We start from the raw sequence: 24,867 nt of genomic DNA, 5'->3' as shown, positions 1-24,867 counted from the left end.
TTAGCGTCCACAAAAAACAAGTTTATTTAAGCATTAATGGCAACAATAAATATACCATCGGTGAGATGGAGGAGAAATGGTACTTTGGAGCCCCCCCCCCCACACACACACCTACCCACCAACCTCCTTTTATTTAAAAGACAACCAAGGACACGTTCTCTATGCACAAATCCTTCAGCAAAGAGGAGGAAACAGACACATATAGATGAAAGATGGAAATGAGGAAGACCAACAAATGCAGATGGTACAGGATGTTTAATGCACAAATGTTGAGGATGGTGACTAGGATTAACGATACACATACACACACACACACACACACACACAACATGGAGATCAAACACAAAGAGCAGTGAAGCACAGGGGGGGATGTCTTGACAGCCAATGAAATCCTTGAGCCGTGTCACTTGACAATCACCATCTCAGAAGGTAGGAGATGCCCCGTAGAGGTGCAGGAGAAAGGGTAGATGGGGGCAGTAGGGGCAGTTGGGGACATCTTCAGCTTCAGCCTTTCTGTCCAAAATTAGGAGAGGGTTCCCGAGGCATCTCACTTCTTTTCCTTGGGCTCGTCCTTGGGTAAGGCTGTAATGCAATGGATGAAATCAGAACTCATCCCGTACATAGAAATGACTTCAGAAACATCGTATTTAGTTTATATTTATATTTATATGTAGATTGTTTTTTTTATTATTATTGTATCATTCATATAAATTGTACTTATAAATGCAAAATGAATCTAAAAAATGCTCCAAAATGTACATAACTTCAAGTAGAGGAAGAAATACTATAAAAATCTAGTAAATTAACCGTAACATTTCTTTCAGGAACAGTTATTAGTGATCCATTAAGATGGAGGTTGTCACTGAGTGAGGTAATTATGGAGATAGCGTAAACATAATCACAGCCCATCCAGTCCCCACTTGCAGTGGCTGATACTGTGGTAATTGAGTTTGATGACCTCGGCTGAGCAGTAGATAGTGACAGCGGGTGGTGACACACTTTTTGGGGGTTGTCAGAAGAGGGCGTGCGTGTGTATGTGTGTGTGTGTGTGTGTGTGTGTGTGTGTGTGTGTAGGGTGGTGTGGGGTGGGGTGGGGGTTGTAGGGGGTGTCTTACCTCATTTTCACTCAAAAGCTGTGCTTACTCACGCCTCACGAGCTATAGACGTGGAGGTGGCGGAGGAGAGGGGTGGGGGTGAGGGTGGGGGTGAGGGTACAGAATTGGAGGATGTTAAACAAGAACACACACACAAACAGCAACAAGCCATGGATCTGCGGGACACAATCCATACCACCTTTTCTGAGGTGTACCCTGGGATACATACTATCAAGGCGCAAACACATGTTACATTCCACATCAAATGTGAGCATACAGAAAATCTGTGCTGCAACCACTCCACGTCATAATAAAAACATTACTATTAAGGTAGAAATGGCTTCAATACAGATTTTACAGCTCAAAACTGAACAATAATGGTAAATTCTTAGAATTTACACTGGAAATGTTCCTTTGGTCGGAACTTTCCCATAACTAACGACTTCAAGTCTTGAAAATCCCCTGAAGTGGATGACCCAATGCAGACGTTACCTCTAGATGAGACGGTCTTCACTGAACATCGGAATGTATCCACCAAAGATATACCCACATTGACTGCATGTACATTCATTTAATCAAATATGAGGAGCAAAAACATTCATATATGAGGTTTGGGAATCATATATGACTTCATATTTGATTAACATTTGCACTGCGTGAGTAGCAGCGCAATGTTTGAACGCAGACTTGCATTGCCAGAAACTCCAGCAATGCAAGAGAATGGACATAATATGGGAGATGGTATAGTCCATCAGTGCTTGAGATGGTATAGTCCATCAGTGCTTACCATACGAGTCTCCTCATGAGAGTATTGACATCGGAAAAAACAACTGCACTTTTTGGATCTATTTACCATGTGCATCCCAATGGAAGGACTAATTTCATGACCGTCTGTTGACATTTACATTCCACTGCTATTGTTAATGACAAAGGTGATTCTAACCAGTGCTGGGAAGGTTATGTGAAGGTTTGCTGTGAGCGAGTGTGTACATAGCAAAGTGACGTTAGCATTCCAGACACATTGCAAGGTTGAGATCGCGAGACTTATTCCTGAAAGTGCTTCTTATTGGTGGTTCACCCGTCACATTGACAGGTGTGTTGGATGGAAGTGTGTGAGTGTGTGAAATGCAGCACTATCTTCCACAGGAGAGAGGCCTACTGTACCCCACTCTGTTCAAGAGATACTTACGGCGAACTTCCAGCTTGCACTCAACTATGTCCTCCCCAGTAGAGTTGACGGCCTTGCACATGTAGACGCCACCGTCAAACGGACACGGCTTACGGATCTCGAGCGTGAGCACACCCTGCTTGCATAACATCCGGTACTTGGCCTCATTGGAGATGTCCATCTTGTTCTTGTACCACGTGATTTTGGGCTGAGAGAGAAAGGGGGGTTAGAAGAGAGAGGATGGGAAGAGAAAGAGCAAGGACGACAAGAGGAAATGGAGGAAATCATAGCAGTGAAAAAGACACTCAAAGACGTTCCGCTTATGATACAACAAGCTTCTATAAACGAGGAAGCGCTTTGGAGTCTTGGTGATGTAAATCTAAAGGCAACTTCCTCCTGACCCGACGCCCCAAGTTCAGGAGTGAAAGAGCTTTCACCTTCCCACCTTTGACCCTTTCACCTTCACACTGACCTTGGGGATGCCCCTAACGGAGCAACTGAGGGTGACGTTGTAGCCGGTGATGACAGAGCGGTTCACGAGAGGGTGGGTGAACTTGGGCACCTCAGAGAAGTCATGCTCCTTATAGGAGGGAGGCTTGTACACAAAACCTGAGGACAAGATAGGACAAGGTCAAGAAGGAGGTCAAGGTCAAATAATAGCGCTGAACACGATCAGCTGCACAGCTCAACTGGTGTGGCACAACATGCGTCAGTTAGCGCAATTGAGGTTGTCCTTAAATCAGGAGTTGTTACCTGGTTTATGAGATACAGGTTCAGGTGAGCATGTGTGTGGTGTGGCTACCAGTGTTGAGTGGGCTGATTTCAAGGAAGCGTTCATATGCACCCCATCTTTCTGTGTGTGTGTGTGTGTGTGTGTGGGTGTGTGTGTGTGTGTGTGTGTGTGTGTGTTGTTTCCTGTTTTCTTAGATGTAGATTACATGTTTTCCAGATATAGCTCCAGGTGAACTTACAGTACCAGGTGTACTTACCTGTTTTCTTAAATGTAGTCGTAGGGTAACTAGTAGTGGGCAGTTACCTGTTTTCTTAAATGTGGCCGTAGGGTAACTAGTAGGGGGCAGTTACCTGTTTTCTGGATGAAGGCGTAAGGTAACTAGTAGGGGGCAGTTACCTGTTTTCTGGATGAAGGCGTAGGGTAACTACAGTAGTAGTGGGCAGTTACCTGTTTTCTTAAATGTAGCCGTAGGGTAACTAGTAGTGGGCAGTTACCTGTTTTCTGGATGAAGGCGTAGGGTAACTAGTGGGCAGTTACCTGTTTTCTGGATGAAGGCGTAGGGTAACTACAGTAGTAGTGGGCAGTTACCTGTTTTCTGGATGAAGGCGTAGGGTAACAACAGTAGTAGTGGGCAGTTACCTGTTTTCTGGATGAAGGCGCTGTCTTTGGTGTCGCAGGGGTCGAGACTGCAGCCCACCATGTTGATGGAGTAGATGCGGAAGAGATACTCGTTGCCCATGATGAGGTCCGACACCACACAGTTGGTGCGTCTGTACGCGTCGTAGACGTTGTACCACTCCTGTGAGAGAGGGATTCGCCTCCGTTAATCCCCAAAGGGAACAGTAGTTTGCTTCCATAGACAACATACAGTAAGACAATCACAAGTACAGTACAATGACAAGTACAGTACAATGTGCAACATAAAACATACTAGATAGATACAAAAATAAATGAATAATAGCACGAAAAAAGGCATGACAAGTCAGGTACCGGGCATGACTAGACACACCTGTCGGCGCTAGTCAGAGTAGCCATGCTAGTACATTACATTACATTGGCTGACACTTTTTAGCCAAAGCTACTTACAGAATAGTAGCCACTGTAATCTAAACGCGCATTTTAATAGAAGGTTTAGGCTTTTACATGGGACAGACATCGTGCCTCTCACCTAAACACTTCAAGGAATAATCCAAAGTAAATAACCTAGTGTCTTTTTTATGGATCATAGCAGGTTCAGCATTGAGAGATTTAGGAAAGAGATTTAGGGGTGTAATAAACTGCTGAAGTTTGTCTTCAACTCAAGAACGGAGCAAGGACACAAAAGATACTGATAAACACGACACACAGTGTGTGTGTGTGTGTGTGTGTGTGTGTGTGTGTGTATATGTGTGTGTGTGTGTGTGTGTGTGTGTGTGTGTGTGTGTGTGTGTGTGTGTGTGTGTGTGTGTGTGTGTGTGTATGTGTTATGTGTTTTGTGTTACTGGCTGAGGAGTATTGGGGAGCTCTGGCCTTGTGTTTTATATTTAACTGAGTGTCCACCTGATCACCGATGGAGATGCTATCAATCCTGTGAAACCAGACCTGTGGGCGTGCGGCAGCCCGAGCCCCCCCCCCCCCCAGCACACGGGCAAATTAATTGGGCCTAATAATGATGAGCGGCTGCTTGGGAGGCTGAGCGAAACCTGAACCGGGGGCTTTTTATTTAGCGGGCTAACCTTCTGCCTGTCAAAAAAGACAATGGCTGAGCAGAGCAGCGGCGTGCTGCAGGCGCCCCAAATCGGGCCAAGGCCATCGGGGGCTATGATTAGGGCATGCCTGGCCTGCCCGCTCTGTTGTTTTAGGGGGTGGGGGGTGGGGGGGGTGGAGCGGAAGGGGGGGGGGGCATAGCTGTGTTGCTGTATCTCCTCCCCTCGGTTGCTTGGGAAATCTTCCAGCCTAAAAATCCCCAGGTGACCAGGCAATGTGTTTTCCCTCTTTATCCCCCCCCCCCTGTGGAATAGTGTACATACATTTCTCAATTATAGACCTGAGGCAGGGGGCTTAGCCACCTCGCATTGGCTGTAGCTGAGGTGTGCGTGCGTGCGTGTGTGTGTGTAGGTGTGTGTGTGTGTGTGTGTGTGTGTGTGTGTGTGTGTGTGTGTGTGTGTGTGTGTAGGTGTGTGGAGGAGGGGGGCATCTGGGAACTGGCATAGCTGCCCCCCTCTACCACCACCTATCACAAGCCTCTACAAACACACAAACACACACACAGGCTTCAAATACCGACTGCATTTGTCTGGATGATGCTTTAGCTGTCTTTGATACCCTCGCAGGCCACTGAATGCCACAGAGACCATGAATAATTATCCTTCTCCGTTTCCAAAGGCTTCCCTGGCACTACGTGCAAAGGTTGGCAGCCGTAATAGATTTCATATCATGCCATGTTAAGGTCAGAGCACAATAAAAACTAAAAGGAGTTTTTGCACGCACGCACAGCCACACACACACACACACACACACACACACATGGTTGACAGACGAGAAGCCTTGCAAAGGGCAACAAGAGGAGAGCACCGAAGGCTGTGTCTCATCCTCGCCAAGTCTTAATGTTTAATTACGACATTAATTACGACAATATACAGCATGTCTATGACATTTGTTGAGCCATGCCTTTTATCGATCGTTGCACTTTTCAGGGGTCAAAGGTCAGGCTCAACGCTCACCATGGTTTTCTTGTCAGCTTTCTGGATGATGTAGCCACTGATGTCACAGTTACCGTTGTCCTTGGGGGGTTTCCATTCAAGCGCCACGTTGAAGCCCCACACCTCACAGATCTTCACACTCATAGGGGGGCCAGGTAAGTCTGAGAGAGGGAGAGGAAGTAGACCATCAGATGTCCCACTCAAAGCCCATTTGGACACTTTGAAGATAATCAAACTACAGTCATTTCCTGTGTATCAGCCAGGTTGTCTATTTGCCAGTGTCAGTGTTTTATGCAAGTTAAAAGAAACCATATTAATGCCATATTAACTGCCCCCATGTATTAACCTCATAGCTGAAGACATTTTTCATATGATTATGGTATGTATGACTAAGCTAGTAGTTGAGGTTCCATCAAGCATGATGTCATAGCTACTGTATGTCTTCAGGATTCCGCACCAACGATCTGAATGGTGATGTCAGCCGTGTCCTCCACATTCTCGATCTCGAGTTTGATCTCGTACTTCCCAGAATCCTTGCGTTCTGACCGACGGATGAAGAGAATGGTGTCTATGTCGCTGTTACGAATGCTGGCCTGCTTAGCATCCAGTGGTTCGCCATCTTTTGTCCAGGTGACTTTGGGTCGAGGTTTGCCCTGTTCGAGGACAGAGGCAGCAAACTTAAACTGGGAGTACAGTACTTCTATATGTGAAAAAAAAAGTTCAGAGATCACAAAAAACAAAACTATTTCTAAAAGCGGTCAGTCAATGTCAGTGTTTTCGCTAAATTTATGCTTTCCTGGTCTCGCATTTTTTTTTGCACCTGATTTTCTAGTTTCCATTTCTCTGCTGGAAATGTTGGCTGCATCTCAGCACTTTCCGCATGCCATGCCCTTGTTACACAAACACACACTGGAAGTGCCTTCCATAAGCACATGTGTAGTCCTCATTACACCCGTACCTATTGTTCCCTGATGTTGACATGGCTCTGAGGCTTTTGGAAATGCACCCTAAGCACACATGCAGGCAACATGGCATCTTAATGACCATTACTCTCTGTGACTGGAGTCTGGCCACGGTCCAGTGCATTCATATTGGATTCACCAAAGAGCTCTTAGGCTGCGGGTTCCAATCCCACACACACATACACACAGCTGTGTACAAGGGTTTTCCATCCATCTCACATACTCTGCAGTGGGGGTGCTCAGATACAGTTTCTGGGGGTAGGAGTTGGGAGCAGGGGCTATAGTATGTGTCTATGTATTAATAGTGTTTGGAGCAGGGTGCTGTACACACTAGCCCGTGTCTGTGGTGAGCACGCTGGCTCTGATTTCAGACTGACACACGCTAAAAGGCCTGGGAAGTGATCGGCGGGGCAAGGGTCAAGCAGTTGGGGGTGCCAAGGGGCTAAGAATCACGGAAAGTTGGGGTGTATTTTTGGAGGGCTATCCACTGCTCAGTTAACCTCCCTTAAGACAGTAGGGGTAAAGATGAAGGGGTGAAGGCAGAAGGGGTGAAGGTGGAGGGCAGAGGGTTGGTGTGGTTTTCGGGATGATCCTAGTGGAGATCCAAAACATGCTAGCAAGAGCTAGCAACTCTCCACACAGTAGTGCAAAACCTTGCCACTGATGCAACTAATGCAGTGGTAGCTATGACTACAAAACAGTAACAAATATCATCAACTAAATATTAGACATTAGAAAATACAGACTTGGACCAGTACACAGAGGACCCCAATTATTGCTTTGTATAGATGGACAAATGTGATTAGATATTCGTGTATACATATTTCTGATTATTATAGATCAGAGAGTAGAGACAGCAGCCATGGACATGGATGTCATGTAAGCATGTACACACCTATATTCCAACAGGTTTTGGGTAATAAGCATTGCCATTGCTGTAAACAGTATATAACATTCCAACCATTCTGGTCTTAATCAGGTAGGGTGTACCTGACGTAGACCACCTGAGTGGTTGCACCTGATGAAGACCAAAGTGGTCGGAACATTTGGGAGTGAAAAAGGATGGGGGCAGATATTTTCCTTTTCCTTGTTCATCTCCGTTGGTCAGAGAACACTGTCTAACAGGAAACACAGACCCACTGACCTGGAAGGGAATCACCAAGTTGATAGGCTCCCCGACTTTCTTCACCAGGGTTTGTCGTAGATGGCGGGGAATCCAGATTTTGGGACGTTCTGCACAAACAAGCAGAAAAACAAGTCGACTATCAGCATCGACTTCAAGGACATGGGGCCCTTCTCATTTGTCTTTTTATCTATACTCCATTCCTCTCTCGGTCCTGCAGCTCGTTTCCACTGATCTAGGTAAAGAGCGATGGGGTGGCAATAATGGGATAGTCTATCCAGTCTTCTTTATAGATCAGTGGGCACGAGCCGGAGGACCAAGGAAGGAAGGAAGGGAGGATAGATAAAAAAACAAATGAGAAGGGCCTATGTTCTTCCTCTTTCAAGGAAAGGAGGATAAGAAAATGAATGAGAAGGGCCTATGGTCTCCCTCTTTCAAGGAAGGGAGATAACGTGTTGGACACTAGCAATGCCCCTCGCTTGCATTACTCTCTCATACATCCAGGAGATAAAACTGGTTCCAGAGGTGATGACACTTATTGCCATCATTCCAGGATGCCAAGCAGCAGAGCCCACTCCAGTGACACTTGTGAAACATGGGCTTCCATGAGGCTAGAGTTAGGTGAGAAAGGGCCAACAAGTCCAAGAGGGGTAACTTAACACTGTGAGTCTTAAGTTCTTAAGTTACTGTCCCCTGCACGCCAGTTAAAGACCTTAAGGTTGAGTGTGAGTGTGTGTGTGTGTGTGTGTGTGGGGGGGGGGGGGGGTAAAACTGATATCCCCCCAACACACACACACACACACACACACACACACACACTGATTGAGTGCAGACAGTTTGCTATTCACACTTTATTTTGACTAATTGATCATCTTTCCAGAGGGATGTGACATGTGTTGTTGTAAACAACAGCAGCTGGTGCTAGTTTAGAATAGTCGTACAAGTGTTATAACAACGGAGGCAGTTCTCGCCTGTAGCAATGTCCTGTCTTCAGTTCCAGCATACAGCAATGTTGGTTAGTGTGTGCACTGTGCAGTGCTAGCCTCTAATCTCAATAGTAGAGTAAAATTTTGTAGCGGTTTGTCCAGTTTGGTAGCATGTAGCTGTGGGCTCTTTCTGGTGTTAGCATATAGCAGTGTGCTTTGTCCAGTGCGACCTGGGAAACATAGTGATGACCCCGTCCAGTGCTAGCTTGTAGCTGTGTGTCCAGTCTTCTGCTAACACATAGCAAGCTAACCCTGTGCAGAGGCAGACATCCCGGGTTCAGAAAGTAAAAGTCCTGCCAAGTATTTGGTCCAACCATTTTGGAAACCAGCTTATACTAATTAGCTGCCAGGTAGATCAGATAATTAGTGATATCACCTGAGTTAAGTGCACAGGTAGAAAGAACATATGACAGAACTTTTACTCTTTGGAACCAGGAATGTCCGCCTTTGACCCTACGTCTTCCCCCCCATTAGAGAATGATTAGTTAGTGTGTGTGTGTGTGTGTGTGTGTGACACTTACGCATAATCTCTCGGATGGTGACAGGCTGTGCTAGGCTAGCTGGGGTGCTGGGGCCAGCCATGTTGTACGCCCGCACACGGAACTGCATCCGCTCCCCTGTGGGCAGCTCCCGGATGGTGACCGAGGTGCGGTCAGTGAGGCCCTCGAAGGCAGGAATCCACTCATCAGCTAGAGAGGAAACAAGAGTAACATGCTTCAGAGAGACCTCCCCAGGTCCTATGTTCCCCGGGTCCTATGTTCCCCACTTTGTATGGGACCGGGGAACATAGGACCCTTTTTTAAATGTAAAACTGGGGAAGTTAGCCTCAACTCAGAAGGACAGGAAAGGGGACACCGTATTTTCCCTACTATTTTCCCTGAGCATCAGATCTGTCACAACCAATCGCTAACATTTGGTTATGACGTGACATGCTCAAACTAGTGCATGACCTCAACGTCATCGTTCTCAGCTACTCCCTCTGTTCACTGATTGGACCTGCAATTTTTTTCATGAGAAAAGCCGCAAATATACCGCAGACCCAGACTACGTAATGAAGTGAAATGAAAACCGAGCGGAAGTATGTAGGAAGGCGTAGCCAGGCTAGACTAGGCCCTAACAAGATGAATAGAAAATAAAAATGTTTGTAGACCATCACACTCTTCTTAAATAACTCCATCTGTAAAACTAAGAGGGCAATGTGTGACGGCAATAGCAATATATCTTTAACTAACTGACTGTAATTTATGTTTCATTAACTCCCGCAATTACTGCTCCTCTCTAATGAGCCCAGTACAGTATGTTTTCTATCTGGCTCGTGTTATTAATGTCCTGTCTGTCCCCAGCCAGAGGAGCATGATGGGCCTTCTGGCCCACCGCTAGTTTGGCTCGTGCAGAGGTGAGAAGGAGGATTGGCCGCCTGTGTGTGTGTGCTCTCTCTTAACTGTGCCGCATCCTGTCAAGTGATTTGGGCCTCACGGTTCACAGACGTGACGAACGCAGCTAGAGTGTTGTCTCTCCTCCACTCCGCTCCAGTCCTTGGTCATCAGAACCCGTGCCAAGACGGGTCCGGTCCAAAGGGGGCTTATATGGAGTGTTCCGTACACCTGGCGTTCGCTAAACCCTGAGCCCGACACCTCGATGGACAGATTTAATTAGCGTTAGCGACGTGCTAACGGCTGCTGGCGCTGGACCAGTGCTGTTGACAGCAGAGCGGCTGGGTCCGGCAGGCTGTGGGGCCCGACACTAAACTCTCCAGGGTGCCGACTGATTGACAGAGTGCCAGTTTTTAGGGTTTTTTTTTTTCTTTTTTAAGTTCTTTCACAAACTACATGTGATGTGAGAGGCAGGATATGTAGCCCAGTATTCACTTAGACAGTGCTGAATGAGTGCTTATTTTATCCCTACAAATGTAATTAAAAAATCTAATCTGTCAGTGTAAGTGTACATCTTCTACGGTACTTTTTTACATGCAGGCATTTCCAGATTTGGTACGGGACTCGATCTTTAGGCCTATCTGAACAAGCCCTGTCTCCCACTATTATCTCTGCTCTGCTACCCACACACTTCCTTTCATCCTAACGGCCCCTACGTTTGGACCAGACAAGCACCAGGGTGTGTTTGCCAAAATAGCTGCTATGTGTGTCCAGTGTGACTAAGAGAGAGAATGCATGTAAAGAATGATGCTCTCACATACAGCACTAGGCCCCATACCTGTGTCCCATCACTAGGCCCCATACCTGTGTCCCAACACTAGGTCCCATACCTGTGTCCCAACACTAGGTCCCATACCTGTGTCCTATCACTAGGTCCCATACCTGTGTCCCAACACTAGGTCCCATACCTGTGTCCCAACACTAGGCCCCATACCTGTGTCCCAACACTAGGTCCCATACCTGTGTCCCAACACTAGGTCCCATACCTGTGTCCTATCACTAGGTCCCATCCCATACCTGTGTCCTATCACTAGGACCCATACCTGTGTTCCATCACTAGGCCCCATACCTGTGTCCCAACACTAGGCCCCATACCTGTGTCCCAACACTAGGTCCCATACCTGTGTCCCAACACTAGGTCCCATACCTGTGTCCCAACACTAGGTCCCATACCTGTGTCCTATCACTAGGTCCCATCCCATACCTGTGTCCTATCACTAGGACCCATACCTGTGTTCCATCACTAGGCCCCATACCTGGGTCCCATCACTAGGTCCCATCACTAGGTCCCATACCTGTGTCCTATCATTAGGTCCCATACTGTACCTGTGTCCTATCACTAGGCCCCATACCTGAGTATGTCCCTGTGTCTCATCTCTGTGACTTTTGACTGTGTTTCATATCTTCCTCTGTCCCCTATGACTGTATCTGCCATTGTGTCCCATCACCATCACTCTGTCTCCCCTCCCTGTGTGCGATGGCCGTGTGTCCTGTCTCTGATACTCACTGCCCTCCTTGCAGTACTCGACCCCGTAGCCGTCGAGCTCAGCCGATCCCAGCCTGTCTGGAGCTTTCCACTTCAGCGAGATGGTGGTGTCACTGATGTCATCAACGCAAAGGCCCAGGGGCTCACTGGTTGGGGCTGGGGAGAAGGAGAGGACACAGTACAAATGGAGTTTACGTCTATTTCACAAAAGAGTACATGATCGCCCCCGCACTTCTGCAGCATTACATCTGGTGCATTAGACGAGAGAAGGGACCGTGTAGATACTAAATGTAAAAACTCGGAGCAGCAAAAGGGACTAACGTTTGATCACAGTATACCCACTAAAGTTAACTGAGTAGGTGGGTGTTTTTATTTTATTTTATTTTTTAAAATGGTTTCCTTTGGGTGAATGTTACCCTGATCTCAGTCTACAAATCATCACTATGTCTACTATGATCAAAAGCATGGCCCCTTGTGAATATGTAAACCATTTTGAAGGAATAATTGTGTTGACAAGTAGCAATGTTTCAGCTAGAGTAAAACTGTACGAGACATAACTGCTGCTGTTCCGTCCAAAATGGCAACAGGTGTTAGCTATGTCTTCTGTGTGGAAATACAGGTCCACTCACACGATGATGGAAGTTCACTGGGAACAGTTTGCATGATTTGGACTAAGTCAGCGAGAACAAGTGTTTGAGGAAGAGAGAAAGAAAGAGAGCGGGAGAGAGAGGTAAGGAAAGGAATAGAGGGAGATGGCTGTAGCCTTTGCCAATCATTCAACCCTGATAAAAACAGGCCTGCAGAAGCACCTGGAAACTATGCGTCACCTCAGTAAAACCCTAAAAGTCTTCCTTCCACTGTGGTCAGTCCGGGCCATCCTGTAAGACCACATCCTTCAGCACAGGCCCACACACACCAGAAATCAAGAGCTGTCATGACTGGAGGCGAGAAAAAGGAACGATACTAAGACGAGTGGCCTCATAACGTAACTGGAGTAAAAGAGCCCAGACTCAGCTACTGTCAGATGCTCTGTGATTCTCAGTGATGTCATCATCATGCTGCTGTCAGATGCTCTGTGATTCTCAGTGACATCATCATCATGCTGCTGTCAGATGCTCTGTGATTCTCAGTGACGTCATCATCATGAGCTGTCAGATGCTCTGTGATTCTCAGTGACGTCATCATCATGCTGCTGTCAGATGCTCTGTGATTCTCAGTGACGTCATCATCATGCTGCTGTCAGATGCTCTGTGATTCTCAGTGACGTCATCATCATGAGCTGTCAGATGCTCTATGATTCTCAGTGATGTCATCATCATGCTGCTGTCAGATGCTCTGTGATTCTCAGTGACGTCATCATCATGCTGCTGTCAGATGCTCTGAGATTCTCAGTGACGTCATCATCATGCTGCTGTCAGATGCTCTGAGATTCTCAGTGACGTCATCATCATGCTGCTGTCAGATGCTCTGTGGTTCTCAGTGACGTTAGCGTGACTCTCCAAGCGTCTAACCGGTGGGTTTGGTCTTTACCTCTTTCTGTCCTCTCTGTGTAAAAACTTTTCTTCCATCCACACATTGTTTTAGAGTGCCTGTATAATGGGAATAACAGGTCCACAGACAAATTACCTTAGACTAGATCTTGCCCTGTTTGGTCCTAGCCTAAATCTAAACAAAACAGCGGCAATCTTGCAGTCTCCTTGGACTATAAGAGAGAGAAAAGATGTCCCCTACGCCAATTAACCAAGTTCAAATATTTTGAGTGTTATTCCTTGAAATATAAGCTTTGGCAGATCCTTGTTATTTTTACTGTGGACTTAGCTTAGTGCTTGGGCAGACGGACTATAACTCATTGCGTGTGTGTGTGTGTCTGCAGTAGCTTGGATTTACACATAAGCACTACCATTTGTCTGCTGTACCTTGCTGACACACCACCACACACCAAAACCATTAAACATAAATCACTTCAAAGCAAAACATTCAGTCATACTCTGTGCGCAGGTATATATATCGCCAGCCATCTGTCAAACTGTCAACCGAGTGTCGTCGACTAACGCGATGATGACGTCACACGGGAGCAGTCACGCCAAAGGAAGGCGGCGGAAAAGGTGAGCTGCGACCCCATACCTACCAATGACAGCCAAGGTCAAAGGTTACCATAAAATACAAAACAATATTTATGGCCTCTATTTTCATGCTTTGTGCACCTCGAAAGATGGAATGCACAGGTTTACATCTAATGTATACCATAACATGAGCAAAAACAAAAACTTTACCTTCATATACGTATGCTTTGAAGGAGACTTTTTTTGGGTGAGGAGGACACTGCTATGCCAGTGGTCAGAACTGATATGGTGCGCATGCCAGAGCACACACACACACACACACACACACACACACACACACGTGGCAGCCGACGAGAAACAGGCGGGAGCACAACAATAGCGCAGATATCTGTGATATGCGCCTTCTGTTGCTCTTGGAAGATTTACATCAGGCTGCTCACAGATAACAGATACCAGCTCTCACACACACACACACACACGCTCACACACACATACATACTGTACACATACACACACAACACAACCCTATTGTCTCATGCCACAAATGTTCTTAACCTATGAATGGAACAACATCAAACATTAATGTTTCTCACTGACCTAGCCATAGGTATTTGTAACTTCGTTTAGAAGAAAACACCCCAGTGTGTGCACATAATATTAAGCATGTCCTTCAGAAGTAAGTTTAACTTCTAAAAACTTCAACTCCTATTGAAATTCCTACTTCACACACAAAGCTGAATAAATTAGCAAAAACGATTCACACAGGTGTGTACTGTACAATCCACAGGCACTCGATGACTTTTAACCCAGAGTGAGAGAGCGAGAGAGAGAGAGAGAGAGAGAGAGAGAGAGAGAGAGAGAGAGAGAGAGAGAGAGAGAGAGTGAAATGGAAGCCTACTGCCGACGGGTTCTGGTTCCGGCTCGGGCTGGGGTGCCGGGGCGGGTTCCGCTGGCGGTGCCTCTCCCTCCGCAGGCGGTGGAGCTCCCTCGGCCGGAACCTCCCCCTCGACCGGCGGCGCCGCTCCCTCGGCAGGTGGAGCTCCATCCTCCGCGGGGGGCGCCGGGGGAGCGTCGGCCCCAGGGACAGGCTCCTCGGCTGGGGGAGGGGGAGCGGGCTCTTCAGCCGGCGGGGCAGCAGCGGGCTCTGCTGGGGGTTCTGCGGGGACCTCTACGGGGGCCTCTGCGGGGGCCTCGGCCGGGGCGGCATCTGCTGGAGCCTCCTCGGCCGGCTTCTTCTCTGCCGTCTTGGGCAGCGTAGGTTTGGTCATTTTGTGTCCGTTTGTCTTTCACGCCGGCTCAAGCTGCCAGTAAAGCCTCCTCTCCTCTCTCACTCTCGGAGTGAGTGGCGGACCCCCCTAGCCCCCCCCCCCCCACCTCCACACACACACAACCACACATACAACCACAGCCACACACACACACACACACACACACACATTCACACACTCTCTGCTTCCGGCAAGCCAGTCTGTCCCTTTAGGGAAAGTAGCCAGTAGCGCTAACAGCAGTGCCGTCCACTCAGCTGTCTGTGTGTCCTTCCTGCCTCTCTCTCTTTGGGAGGGGGGACCCCCACCCCACTGTGCCTCTGACCACTGAGCTGCCGGAGGAGGCTGGCCATCAACCACCCGTCCACACACACACACACACACACACACACACACACACACACACACACACGCACACATGCGCGAGAGTGAGCGAGCGAGCAAGCTAAGGTGCCTTTATTTATAGAGGGGAATACCGGGGATAGTTTCCTAATCAGTGGGCTGCAGATGCTGAGGAACATGGAGGGGAGGGTGGAGAACAGAGAAAGGTGTAGACAAGGAAAAGAGAACGGTCCTGCCGGTTCCCCAGACGTGGAACCCCTCTCTGAAGTGTTCTCTGCGGATAGAACTAGGCTCCGGTGCATCAGGTCTCCCACTGCTCTCTTTCTTTCCATGTCTGTCAATCAGTGTTGCCAGATTGAGTTGAGTGATTTCCGCCCAATCACGTTCAAAAACCCGCCCTCTTAAGCAATATTCCGTGAAAAAATGTTGCAAATTTGCAAGAAAAAAGTTGCAAATTTGCCACTTTATAGTCTCAAATTTGCCACTGTATAAAGTCGCAAATTTGCCACATTATAAAGTCGCAAATTTGCTGGATCAAATGGGAAGCTAGGCTAAGCCAGGCAGGGTTTTTGTGTTTAATTGGTCGAATTCATCTCGAATTCCTAGCGAATTGTACATACAGTTGAATGCATTTGTTGGGGTAATTGTTTCCTTTTATTGTGTGCTCAAAATTACCGCGTGTGTGTGTGCGTTTGCAAAATTAGCTTTTTGTCGCAAATTTGCGACATGGAATAGAAGTGTCCATGTAAACGGGGCTAATGAAAAGTAGGTGTGTTGACGATTTACATGACGTTTGGAGCTTGACCTGCGCTGCGCAAAGGATTATGGGATATCTGAGGGCAAAATAGATGCATCGATGCACGCTTGGAAATCACGCCAAACGAAGTACCCAACTAGTGAGAGCGCTTGACTTTCGGACAGTCTATTCTGACGTAACTTCCGGAAAATGCACACTGCCCAGCGTGCATACTGATGTTTCAGACACAGCCTAAGCCTCATGAGTGTCCCTGATAGGTTGAGTTTTCACATATAGCCTCATGAGTGGCTCTGATTGGTTGAGTTTGTGGGTGGGTGGGGCTGATGGCGAGACTCACCGACGGGCACGAACGGCTGGGAGGGCATGCTGTGGCGAGACATTCCGATGGCGTTGACGGCATACACCCTGATCTCGTACGCCATGCCCTCAATCATCCGCCTGGCTGTGTACGTGGTGTCCTTGTGGGGGTCAAAGTTCAAACGCATCCAGCGGTAGCTCTTCTTCTTCTTCCTCTCGAGCACATAACCTGACAAGAAGGAAATGGGCAGAAAACACCGGCCATATTAACACACTTAACTTCTCCTTCAGGAAGTACACTCAGAAAGGGTTCTTGGGGTGCTATATAGAACCGTGCAGGCTTTAAAGAACCCTTAGGGGTTCCTTTGGTGAGCTCTTCAAAATGGTTAAAAGAAACATGTAGGAGTGCCATAGAACCATTTTGTTTCTATATAACACCTTCTTTTCCAAGAGTGCAGTTTAGGGAGAACACATTCATGAGACATACAAATGGATACTGTAGCCTTCAGGTCTTAAACAACAGGATTATAATTTAACCACTACACCTACTGTAGCATAAGGACCATTGAAAAACACACACATTCAAAGGGGAAACTGCCTTAAGCCACCTCTGTCTAACATGGACATGTATTTGAACAGTTAACTGCAAAATGCATCTATGGAGAAATATATGGGAATCTCTGCTGATGCATTAGGAAGGAGATGAGAAGTCTGCTTGTAAAGCCTGTTTTCAGTTTTGAGTGTTGTCACACTCTCTCACCAATGACTGGTGATCCTCCATGAATGACCCCACCCACTCACCAATGACTGGTGATCCTCCATGATTGACCCCACCCACTCACCAATGACTGGTGATCCTCCATGCTGGTGATCCTCCGTGATTGACCCCACCCACTCACCAATGACTGGTGATCCTCCGTGATTGACCCCACCCACTCACCAATGATTGGTGATCCTCCATGATTGACCCCACCCACTCACCAATGACTGGTGATCCCCCATGATTGACCCCACCCACTCACCAATGACTGGTGATCCTCCATGATTGACCCCACCCACTCACCAATGATTGGTGATCCTCCATGATTGACCCCACCCACTCACCAATGACTGGTGATCCCCCATGATTGACCCCACCCACTCACCAATGACTGGTGATCCTCCATGATTGACCCCACCCACTCACCAATGACTGGTGATCCTCCATGATTGACCCCACCCACTCACCAATGACTGGTGATCCCCCATGATTGACCCCACCCACTCACCAATGACTGGTGATTCTCCATGATTGACCCCACCCACTCACCAATGACTGGTGATCCTCCGTGATTGACCCCACCCACTCACCAATGACTGGTGATCCTCCATGATTGACGCCACCCACTTGACCCCACCCACTCACCAATGACTGGTGATCCTCCATCGAAGAGCGGAGGGTCCCACTGGACCACACAGGAGTCCTCCCCGACGCTGAGGATCTTGGGAGCCTGAGGAGGATCGGGCACATCTAGGGAGGAAAGTAAAAGCAAAGATCGTATAGTTAGTAAGATGAATCATAAAGGGGGTTTTCAATGGAATGAAATGGTGCCCACTTCCTCCTATCTGGGCGTGATCAGTGACGAGTAATCGGTTTAGACCAGTGTAGAAGCAGCAGAAGCAGTGTGCCGTTGATAACAGGTGGCCTGCGCAATTAGCGGAGACAGGTCAGGTCAGGAGGGACAGGTCGTGAACAAAGTTATTTTTCTATGTATTTATCACGCTGGAAAATACGATTTCAATGTGGGAATGTTAGAAAGACGTGTGCCTTGTAGAATATGGGTTCGTTACTTGCATTGCTGAGTGTAGGGCTAAGGGAATGGTCATAATCCGAGATAAGGTTTATTTCTCCCGTTTGCCTCCCGTTTGCCTCCTAAATGGGAGTAACACTACGTCACAAGGTAACCGGAATTGACCCTCATATGAGTCGTCTCGCTTTATAAACCTTCTCTGGTAAAAGTGACACGCGTGACCTTATGACCTCATGACCCCATAGTCTCCGCTAAACCCACTGGGCGTGGCGTCTCTCTCAGAGCGTGCGGCATCTCAAGCATCAGCGTGAGCGAGAGGAGTCGCCCAACTCAGAAGTGTTCAGATTAGGGAGATGGTATCTCCTCAGATGTGTTCAGATTAGGGAGACTGGGAGATGATATCTCCTCAGAAGTGTTCAGATTAGGGAGACTGGGAGATGATATCTCCTCAGAAGTGTTCAGATTAGGGAGACTGGGAGATGATATCTCCTCAGATGTGTTCAGATTAGAGAGACTGGGAGATGATATCTCCTCAGATGTGTTCAGATTAGGGAGACTGGGAGATGATATCTCCTCAGATGTGTTCAGATTAGGGAGACTGGGAGATGGTATCTCCTCAGATGTGTTCAGATTAGGGAGACTGGGAGATGGTATCTCCTCAGATGATGTCAGATTAGGGAGACTGGGAGATGGTATCTCCTCAGATGAGGTCAGATTAGGGAGACTGAAATGATATCTGAGGAAGACTCATATAAGGGGAGTACAGCAACACGAATAACACAACTCTTACAACGCATCAGACCACCTGTGCTGCTAATATATCCATTCGGACTTTGAAAGCATCTGGAGAGTTGTGGCGAAAACAACGTGCCACCAGTGCTTCATGTTTCAGTGTGTGTGTGTGTGTGTGTGTGTGTGTGTGTGTGTGTGTGTGTGTCTATATGTGTTCCTGCTAGGTACTCCTGAGCTGAGGTAGTAAAAGTAAGTCAGCAGTAAAGACAGCTATAACTCCTACAGAGACGTTGACAGAACAGGTGACCGGCAGCTCCTGGACAACCACGCATTTACACTAAGGGCACTGTGCATGTGTGTCTGTCTTCATGTGTCTTCAAGCACATGTGTGCGTATGTGTGTGTGTGTGTGTGTGTGTCTATGTGTCTATGCAAACACATTTGTTTGTGCGTGTCTGTTACCAGCTTGTTTTTTTTATGTGTGTGTGTGTGTGTGTGTCTGTAATCCAGTGGGTTCAGTTATAGCAGGGCACAGCTCGAGGTAATGATCCTCTGATAAATCAGGACGTTTTACTGCCCATGAGAAAGCGATTTAACCATCGGCTGGAACCACAACTGCTTTCCTCCAGACGCGTGCGCGTTCCCCCCGGAGACGAGCCGAGATGTGAACGCAGAGCGCTGAATTCGAGCCTCTAGCCCGTCCTTTCACGCCATGGCAGCGCCGCTCGCCGCTCGGAGCACGGAGCTTAAATTTAGATTTAATGGTGCGGCCCATTCCCATCCTCCCAGTCCTCTTTAGGGCCCTGAGCAGTAACGTGAGAGGGAGCAGAGCTGATCTCTGGGGCTGATTAAGAGCTGTTGCCGTGAGTGACACCACAGAAGAGAGCAGAGCAGCGACGAGCTCCGAGCCCTGGCCTTGTAGCGGTAATGCTGTTTATGCACCAATGAGGGACATGGATAGCCTCGTTGACAACAGACCCTTCTCAATTGGGAGTGGGTCTGGGAAAGGTTCATTCACCAGCAGGGGTGTAACTAGCAGTGAGATTAAACTAAATTGGTGCATAAAAAGCCCAATTCCACTCACTGTCCCCATTACCCTGCTTGTTACTGTCCCTGTTACAATATCAAGTAGTGTCTTCGTTCCTACCCCCTCTCCCCTGCCCCTAAGCCCAGTTCTGAGTCTGTTGTGTCTGACAAGGACAAGTGTCAAATAGGTCAGAAGGGGTCATCACTATGACGACACGGCTGCACTCGCCTTGCTGCCGCAGGTCTGCATCTTGTTTCCTTGTCTTAAAGGTACAGTAACCTCCACTTCCATTGCCCCGAACTCTCGCCTCCACCCATCAGTAATCGGCTGGACCAGTTTTGTTATGTTTGGTGGTCGGTTCACTCACTGAGCCATGGCTGTGTACGAAGGCTGAGTTTTTTTTTAACAGAATACACTCCGTACTCACGGAGTGGAGATCATCAGGAGATATCCACTACATGTGATGAAAAGTGTTAGATATCACTTAGAATCGTAGATGGCCCCTAAGATGCTATGAAAGGGATGCGCTGTAGTATTGGGATTTTAGACAGGTAGACCTTGCTGTGATCGCACAGCAAAAGTACAGCACAACAACATTGGGTGGCAAAAACTGAAATTGAAACAGAGCAAACGGTAAATCTGGGTGAATCGCCGTAGCTCTTACCGACGACCTTGACGGTGATGTCGGCCTGGTCCTCTCCGGCCGGGTTGCGCACGATGACGGAGTAGACGCCCTCGTCCTGTCGCTCCGCCCCCTCGATGGTGAAGATGCAGTGGCCCTTCGTCGTCTCCACGTGGACGCGACCGTCCGAGGTGGCCTCCGTGATCACCTGCACCACAACCGCAGGAAGTTAACCCCCACCCCACCAACGTCACTCAAGGTCAAGGTCAAGGTTAGGTTTATTGCCATATAGTGTAAGATACACAATAGGAATGCTTTACAGCCATTCACGTATGGATTTGCTTGACAATAACAGACATAAAAATAGACATAGACATGACAATAGTGACAATGGCTAGACACTTAACTGACACCTCCCCCGGCCAATCCGACATGTTTATCATCCAGCAAGGCTTGCATCAGATACATGTGTCATATGTGAAGTATTTGAATAGGATATTACTCATGTACTTGAAAAAGTGTATTGTGTGTTGACCTATGCACAATAAATGTTGGTGATCTGTTGACATCTGTTGTCTGCTGCATGATATACAGTAATCATATATATTCTATACATTCATATCCATATGTCACTGGCTGACATAAGTGGCGTAGTGTCTCTTATGCTTGTATCTCATGGTCAAATACTTCTGACATGTTCTCAATGCAGGTCAACCCAATAGCCCAACATGACCAGCGACACACGTGTGGGGGAGCAGTCTCAGTTCTCTGCTCTGGCCATGCTGAACAGGTATCCATGGTAACAGTAAACAAACAAACCCAGCGCAGACATCACAAGACATGCCCTCATACTGTACTTCCTGACAACAGGACACGCCCCTTGCCAGCTGACAACAGGACACGGCAGGACATTTCTCCTCTTACTTACGGTCTGCAGCGGTCAGACTCCTCGTGCAGACGTTGATATGGGCGGAGAGGCAGCTAAACAAACGTCTAAACGTGCACTCACCTGGTGAACCAGGAGAAGACCTTTCTTTACCACTGTGCCAGTTTACTGGTTACCTTTGTGATGTTGACGAAATTGGATGGTAATTACATACATTTAAGAGCAAAAGAGACGTTAGAAATATCATGTATAATTATATATTATACATAAGAAATATTGTATACAAAAAGAGATTAGTGCTCTTAAATCTGTCTAGCTTTAAGGCCAAGATGTGCACTGAAAGAGAGGCGACTACGGTCTCACGAATATAAGAGCTGTCCAGTGCTGTGCTGGACAGATCAAGAGAGCTGCATTAAAGTCCCATAGATGTCCTGCTGTCCTGTCCTGTCCCGCGGCCCTTTCCTGCCGTCCTGTCCTGCTTCCTCAGCGGAGTCAGGCAGGAAGGCAGGAAGGCAGGGCCAGGTGGCGCGCAGGGATCTGTGTCCTCTTGGGGTCACTTGGCACACGAGTGCAGAACCACATGCAACCAGGAGCAGGTGCCAGAGGAGCCCGAGGATGCAGGCCGGAGAGAGAGGGAGAAGGATAGAGAGAGAGGGAGAGAGAGAGATAGAGAGGGAGGGAGAAGGACAGAGTGGGATAGAGGGAGAGGGAGAGAGAGAGAAGGAGAGGGATAGAGAGAGATATAGAGGGTGGGAGAAGGACAGAGGGATAGAGAGAGAGAGGGAGAGAGATAGAGAGGGAGGGAGACAGAGGGTGAGAGAAAGAGGGTGAAATAGAGAAAAATACAGGATCTGAAGAAAAGGAAACAGAAAAGACTGACAAGAGATTGTGATGCAGGAAAAATGGGGAGGGGCAGAAGGTGAAGAGGAGGAGGAGAAGTGGAGAAGAAGAGAGGAGGAGAGGAAGAGGAGAAGAGAAGAGGAGGAGAGAAGGACAGGAGGAGAGCAGTCATTCTGCTGAGGAGATCTGGAGACGGAATCACAGACAGAGTAGGTGAGTGACAGTGAGAGAGAGAGAAAGAGAGAGAGAGAGAGAGAGAGAGAGAGAGAGAGAGACGGAATCACAGACAGAGTAGGTGAGTGACAGTGAGAGAGAGAGAGAAAGAGAGAGAGAGAGAGACGGAATCACAGACAGAGTAGGTGAGTGACAGTGAGAGAGAGAGAGCGAGAGAGACGGAACAACACCAGACCACAGGCAGACGATACAGATGACGAAGAGGGTCAAGAGATGAAGATGAATAATCAAGCAATGAAGACGGCTTTGCCACCGCAGTGTCTGAGAAGACGAGCCAGACAGTGTTTGTCTCCGAGAGAGACAGAGAGAGTGGGCCAGGAGCTGGAGTTAGTTAGCAACAAAGAGAGCTTTGTGACCCCAGGAGTCTGGAGAGGATGTGTCAGAGAGAGAGAGAGAGAGAGAAGAGAGTGTGTGTGTGTGTGTGTGTGTGTGTGTGCGAGGGCGAGAGAGTGGAGTCTGTGTCTGAGAGAGAGAGAGAGAGAGAGAGAGAGAGAGAGAGTGGAATGTGTGTGAACGAGAAAGAGAGAGAAGAGTGCTGGACTTAAGGCTACATCCACACAAGGTCAGTTATGTTTTAATGAGGATTTTAGAAACAAAATCCTTTCTGCGTCCACAAAGACTGTTTAAATTTTGAAGTAGATCAAATCTGCATCCATATCATTAACACTGATACACAAATCTGCCGCCCATTCACCCTTTGTCAAGTCCCGCAGCCCTAAGTTCAGATAAACAGTGGCCATGCGGCATTAAGAATCTGCATTAAAATAACCACCAGATAAAGTCTGCAAAATCGGCGGAATGGCAATGGGCACAAGAGATAATGGCGGAATGGCAATGGGCAGTGTACTGCCAAGTTACTGCCCTGGATGCAATAGACAGTATATTAGTCTAATGTAGACATAGCCTTAGCCAACGACATTGATAAAAGAGTTGAGTGACTCAACACTTCCGAGGGGGAGTGTGTGTCTGTGGGCGAAACGGCGGAGTGTGTGTGTGTATGGCGGCAGAGTGTGTATGTGAGCACGAGAGAGGGAAGTGTGTGTGAGTAGCTGCGGGTGAGAGAGCGTAGTGTGTGAGTGCAAGAGAATGGAATGAGTGTGTGTGAAGGCGAGAGATCAGAGTTTGTGTGTGTGTGTACGTGTGTGTGAGTTTGGTTTGTGTGCGTGTTTGTGTGTGTGTGTGTGTGTGTGTGTGTGTGTGTGTGTGAGTTTGGTTTGTGTGTGTGAGTGAGTGTGTGTGTGTGTGTGTGTGTGTGTGTGTGTGTGTGTGTGTGTGTGTGTGTGCCGGTGGGGTGGCGGTTAGTCAGGGCCGGGAGGGCCGGCACTCACTTCCCCGTTCTTGTCGGTGGTCCACGTGCGGACGGACTCCTCTTTGTCCTCCCCCTCCGCCGCTTTGGCTCTACCCTACATGAGCAGAGCACAGCACAGCACAGCGCGTGGGCACCAGGCACCCACTACAGCAGCATGGGGTGCCTCTCATGCAGCGTTTATATGTCCTCCCTCGCTCCTCGGCCCTCCATCCTCACTGATCTACATAAAGAATGATGTGGCGGCAACAATATACCAGTAGTCTGTCCCTTCTTCTAGCTTTCTTTATGTAGATCAGGGAGGAAAGAGGCCAGAGGAGCGAGGGAGGACGTACAAACGCTGAATGAGACACCCATAGCCAGGGCGGGCACCGGGCACCCACACCCGGATGGGCAGAGGGGGCGCCATCCCCCCCGCCACATCTGGGAATAGGGTTCCATGGGACGCATCTGGGAATAGGGTTCCTTTGTACAAATCTAAGTTCCATGGGACAAAACAGTTACATAGGGGCACAAGGAGAGTGTGCGGAAGTGATGTATTCTGGGTAAATGTGGGTGGAAGATCAACCAAAGATGGAGGCTGTTTAGTGATGCATAAGACTTACACTCTGGTGATGCCTTGGGCTTAACTGGACAAATAGCCATCAGTAGCCATACAACCAGACCAGACCAGACCCAGAGTGCTGCCACTGAGGAAGTGGACCGTTGGCTACTAAAAGATTCCCTTTGACTTCAGTGATATCTTATAACCTCTGGGAACCTCTGACATAAACTGTGTACCAACTGTGAGAAGTGTTGAACCATATTCCCAGTTTAACTCACCTGAATGCATGTCTACAAAACGCTCCTGTGAACTGAGCAGGAAGCAGGGCAGGTGTCCAGGTCAGGTGTCACCTGTGTACTGTGTGCGTTCTCAAAACACATGTGTTGAAAATAACACAACAGTGTGTTGTTTTTAAACACATCTCTATGTCCCGGAAAGGGACAACACCGCCTGTGTTGTTTCTCATACACTCGTTTTAGGAGTGCACCTGTTGCATC

The 24,867-nt window shown here is 48.0% G+C and overlaps 1 protein-coding gene across 1 annotated transcript in view; it reads right to left on the bottom strand.

Annotated features, from left to right (window-relative positions):
* The window catches only part of mybpc3 (myosin binding protein C3), a 58,597-nt gene continuing 33,730 nt past the window's right edge, over window positions 1-24,867 (bottom strand). Inside the window, 13 exon segments of the mRNA XM_062525429.1 lie at window positions 1-582; window positions 2,284-2,470; window positions 2,735-2,871; window positions 3,635-3,794; window positions 5,698-5,837; window positions 6,134-6,329; window positions 7,783-7,871; window positions 9,269-9,436; window positions 11,688-11,822; window positions 16,431-16,619; window positions 17,796-17,900; window positions 20,603-20,768; window positions 23,849-23,923. Of these exon segments, the coding sequence (XP_062381413.1) occupies window positions 548-582; window positions 2,284-2,470; window positions 2,735-2,871; window positions 3,635-3,794; window positions 5,698-5,837; window positions 6,134-6,329; window positions 7,783-7,871; window positions 9,269-9,436; window positions 11,688-11,822; window positions 16,431-16,619; window positions 17,796-17,900; window positions 20,603-20,768; window positions 23,849-23,923 (1,782 nt within the window). The 3' untranslated portion in view covers window positions 1-547.

This window comes from Sardina pilchardus, chromosome 21 (assembly GCF_963854185.1).
Source record: "Sardina pilchardus chromosome 21, fSarPil1.1, whole genome shotgun sequence".
In the NCBI taxonomy this organism is placed as follows: domain Eukaryota; kingdom Metazoa; phylum Chordata; class Actinopteri; order Clupeiformes; family Clupeidae; genus Sardina; species Sardina pilchardus.
The sequence above is the reverse complement of the archived record's forward strand: the minus strand, read 5'-3'. Positions and strand labels throughout refer to the sequence as shown.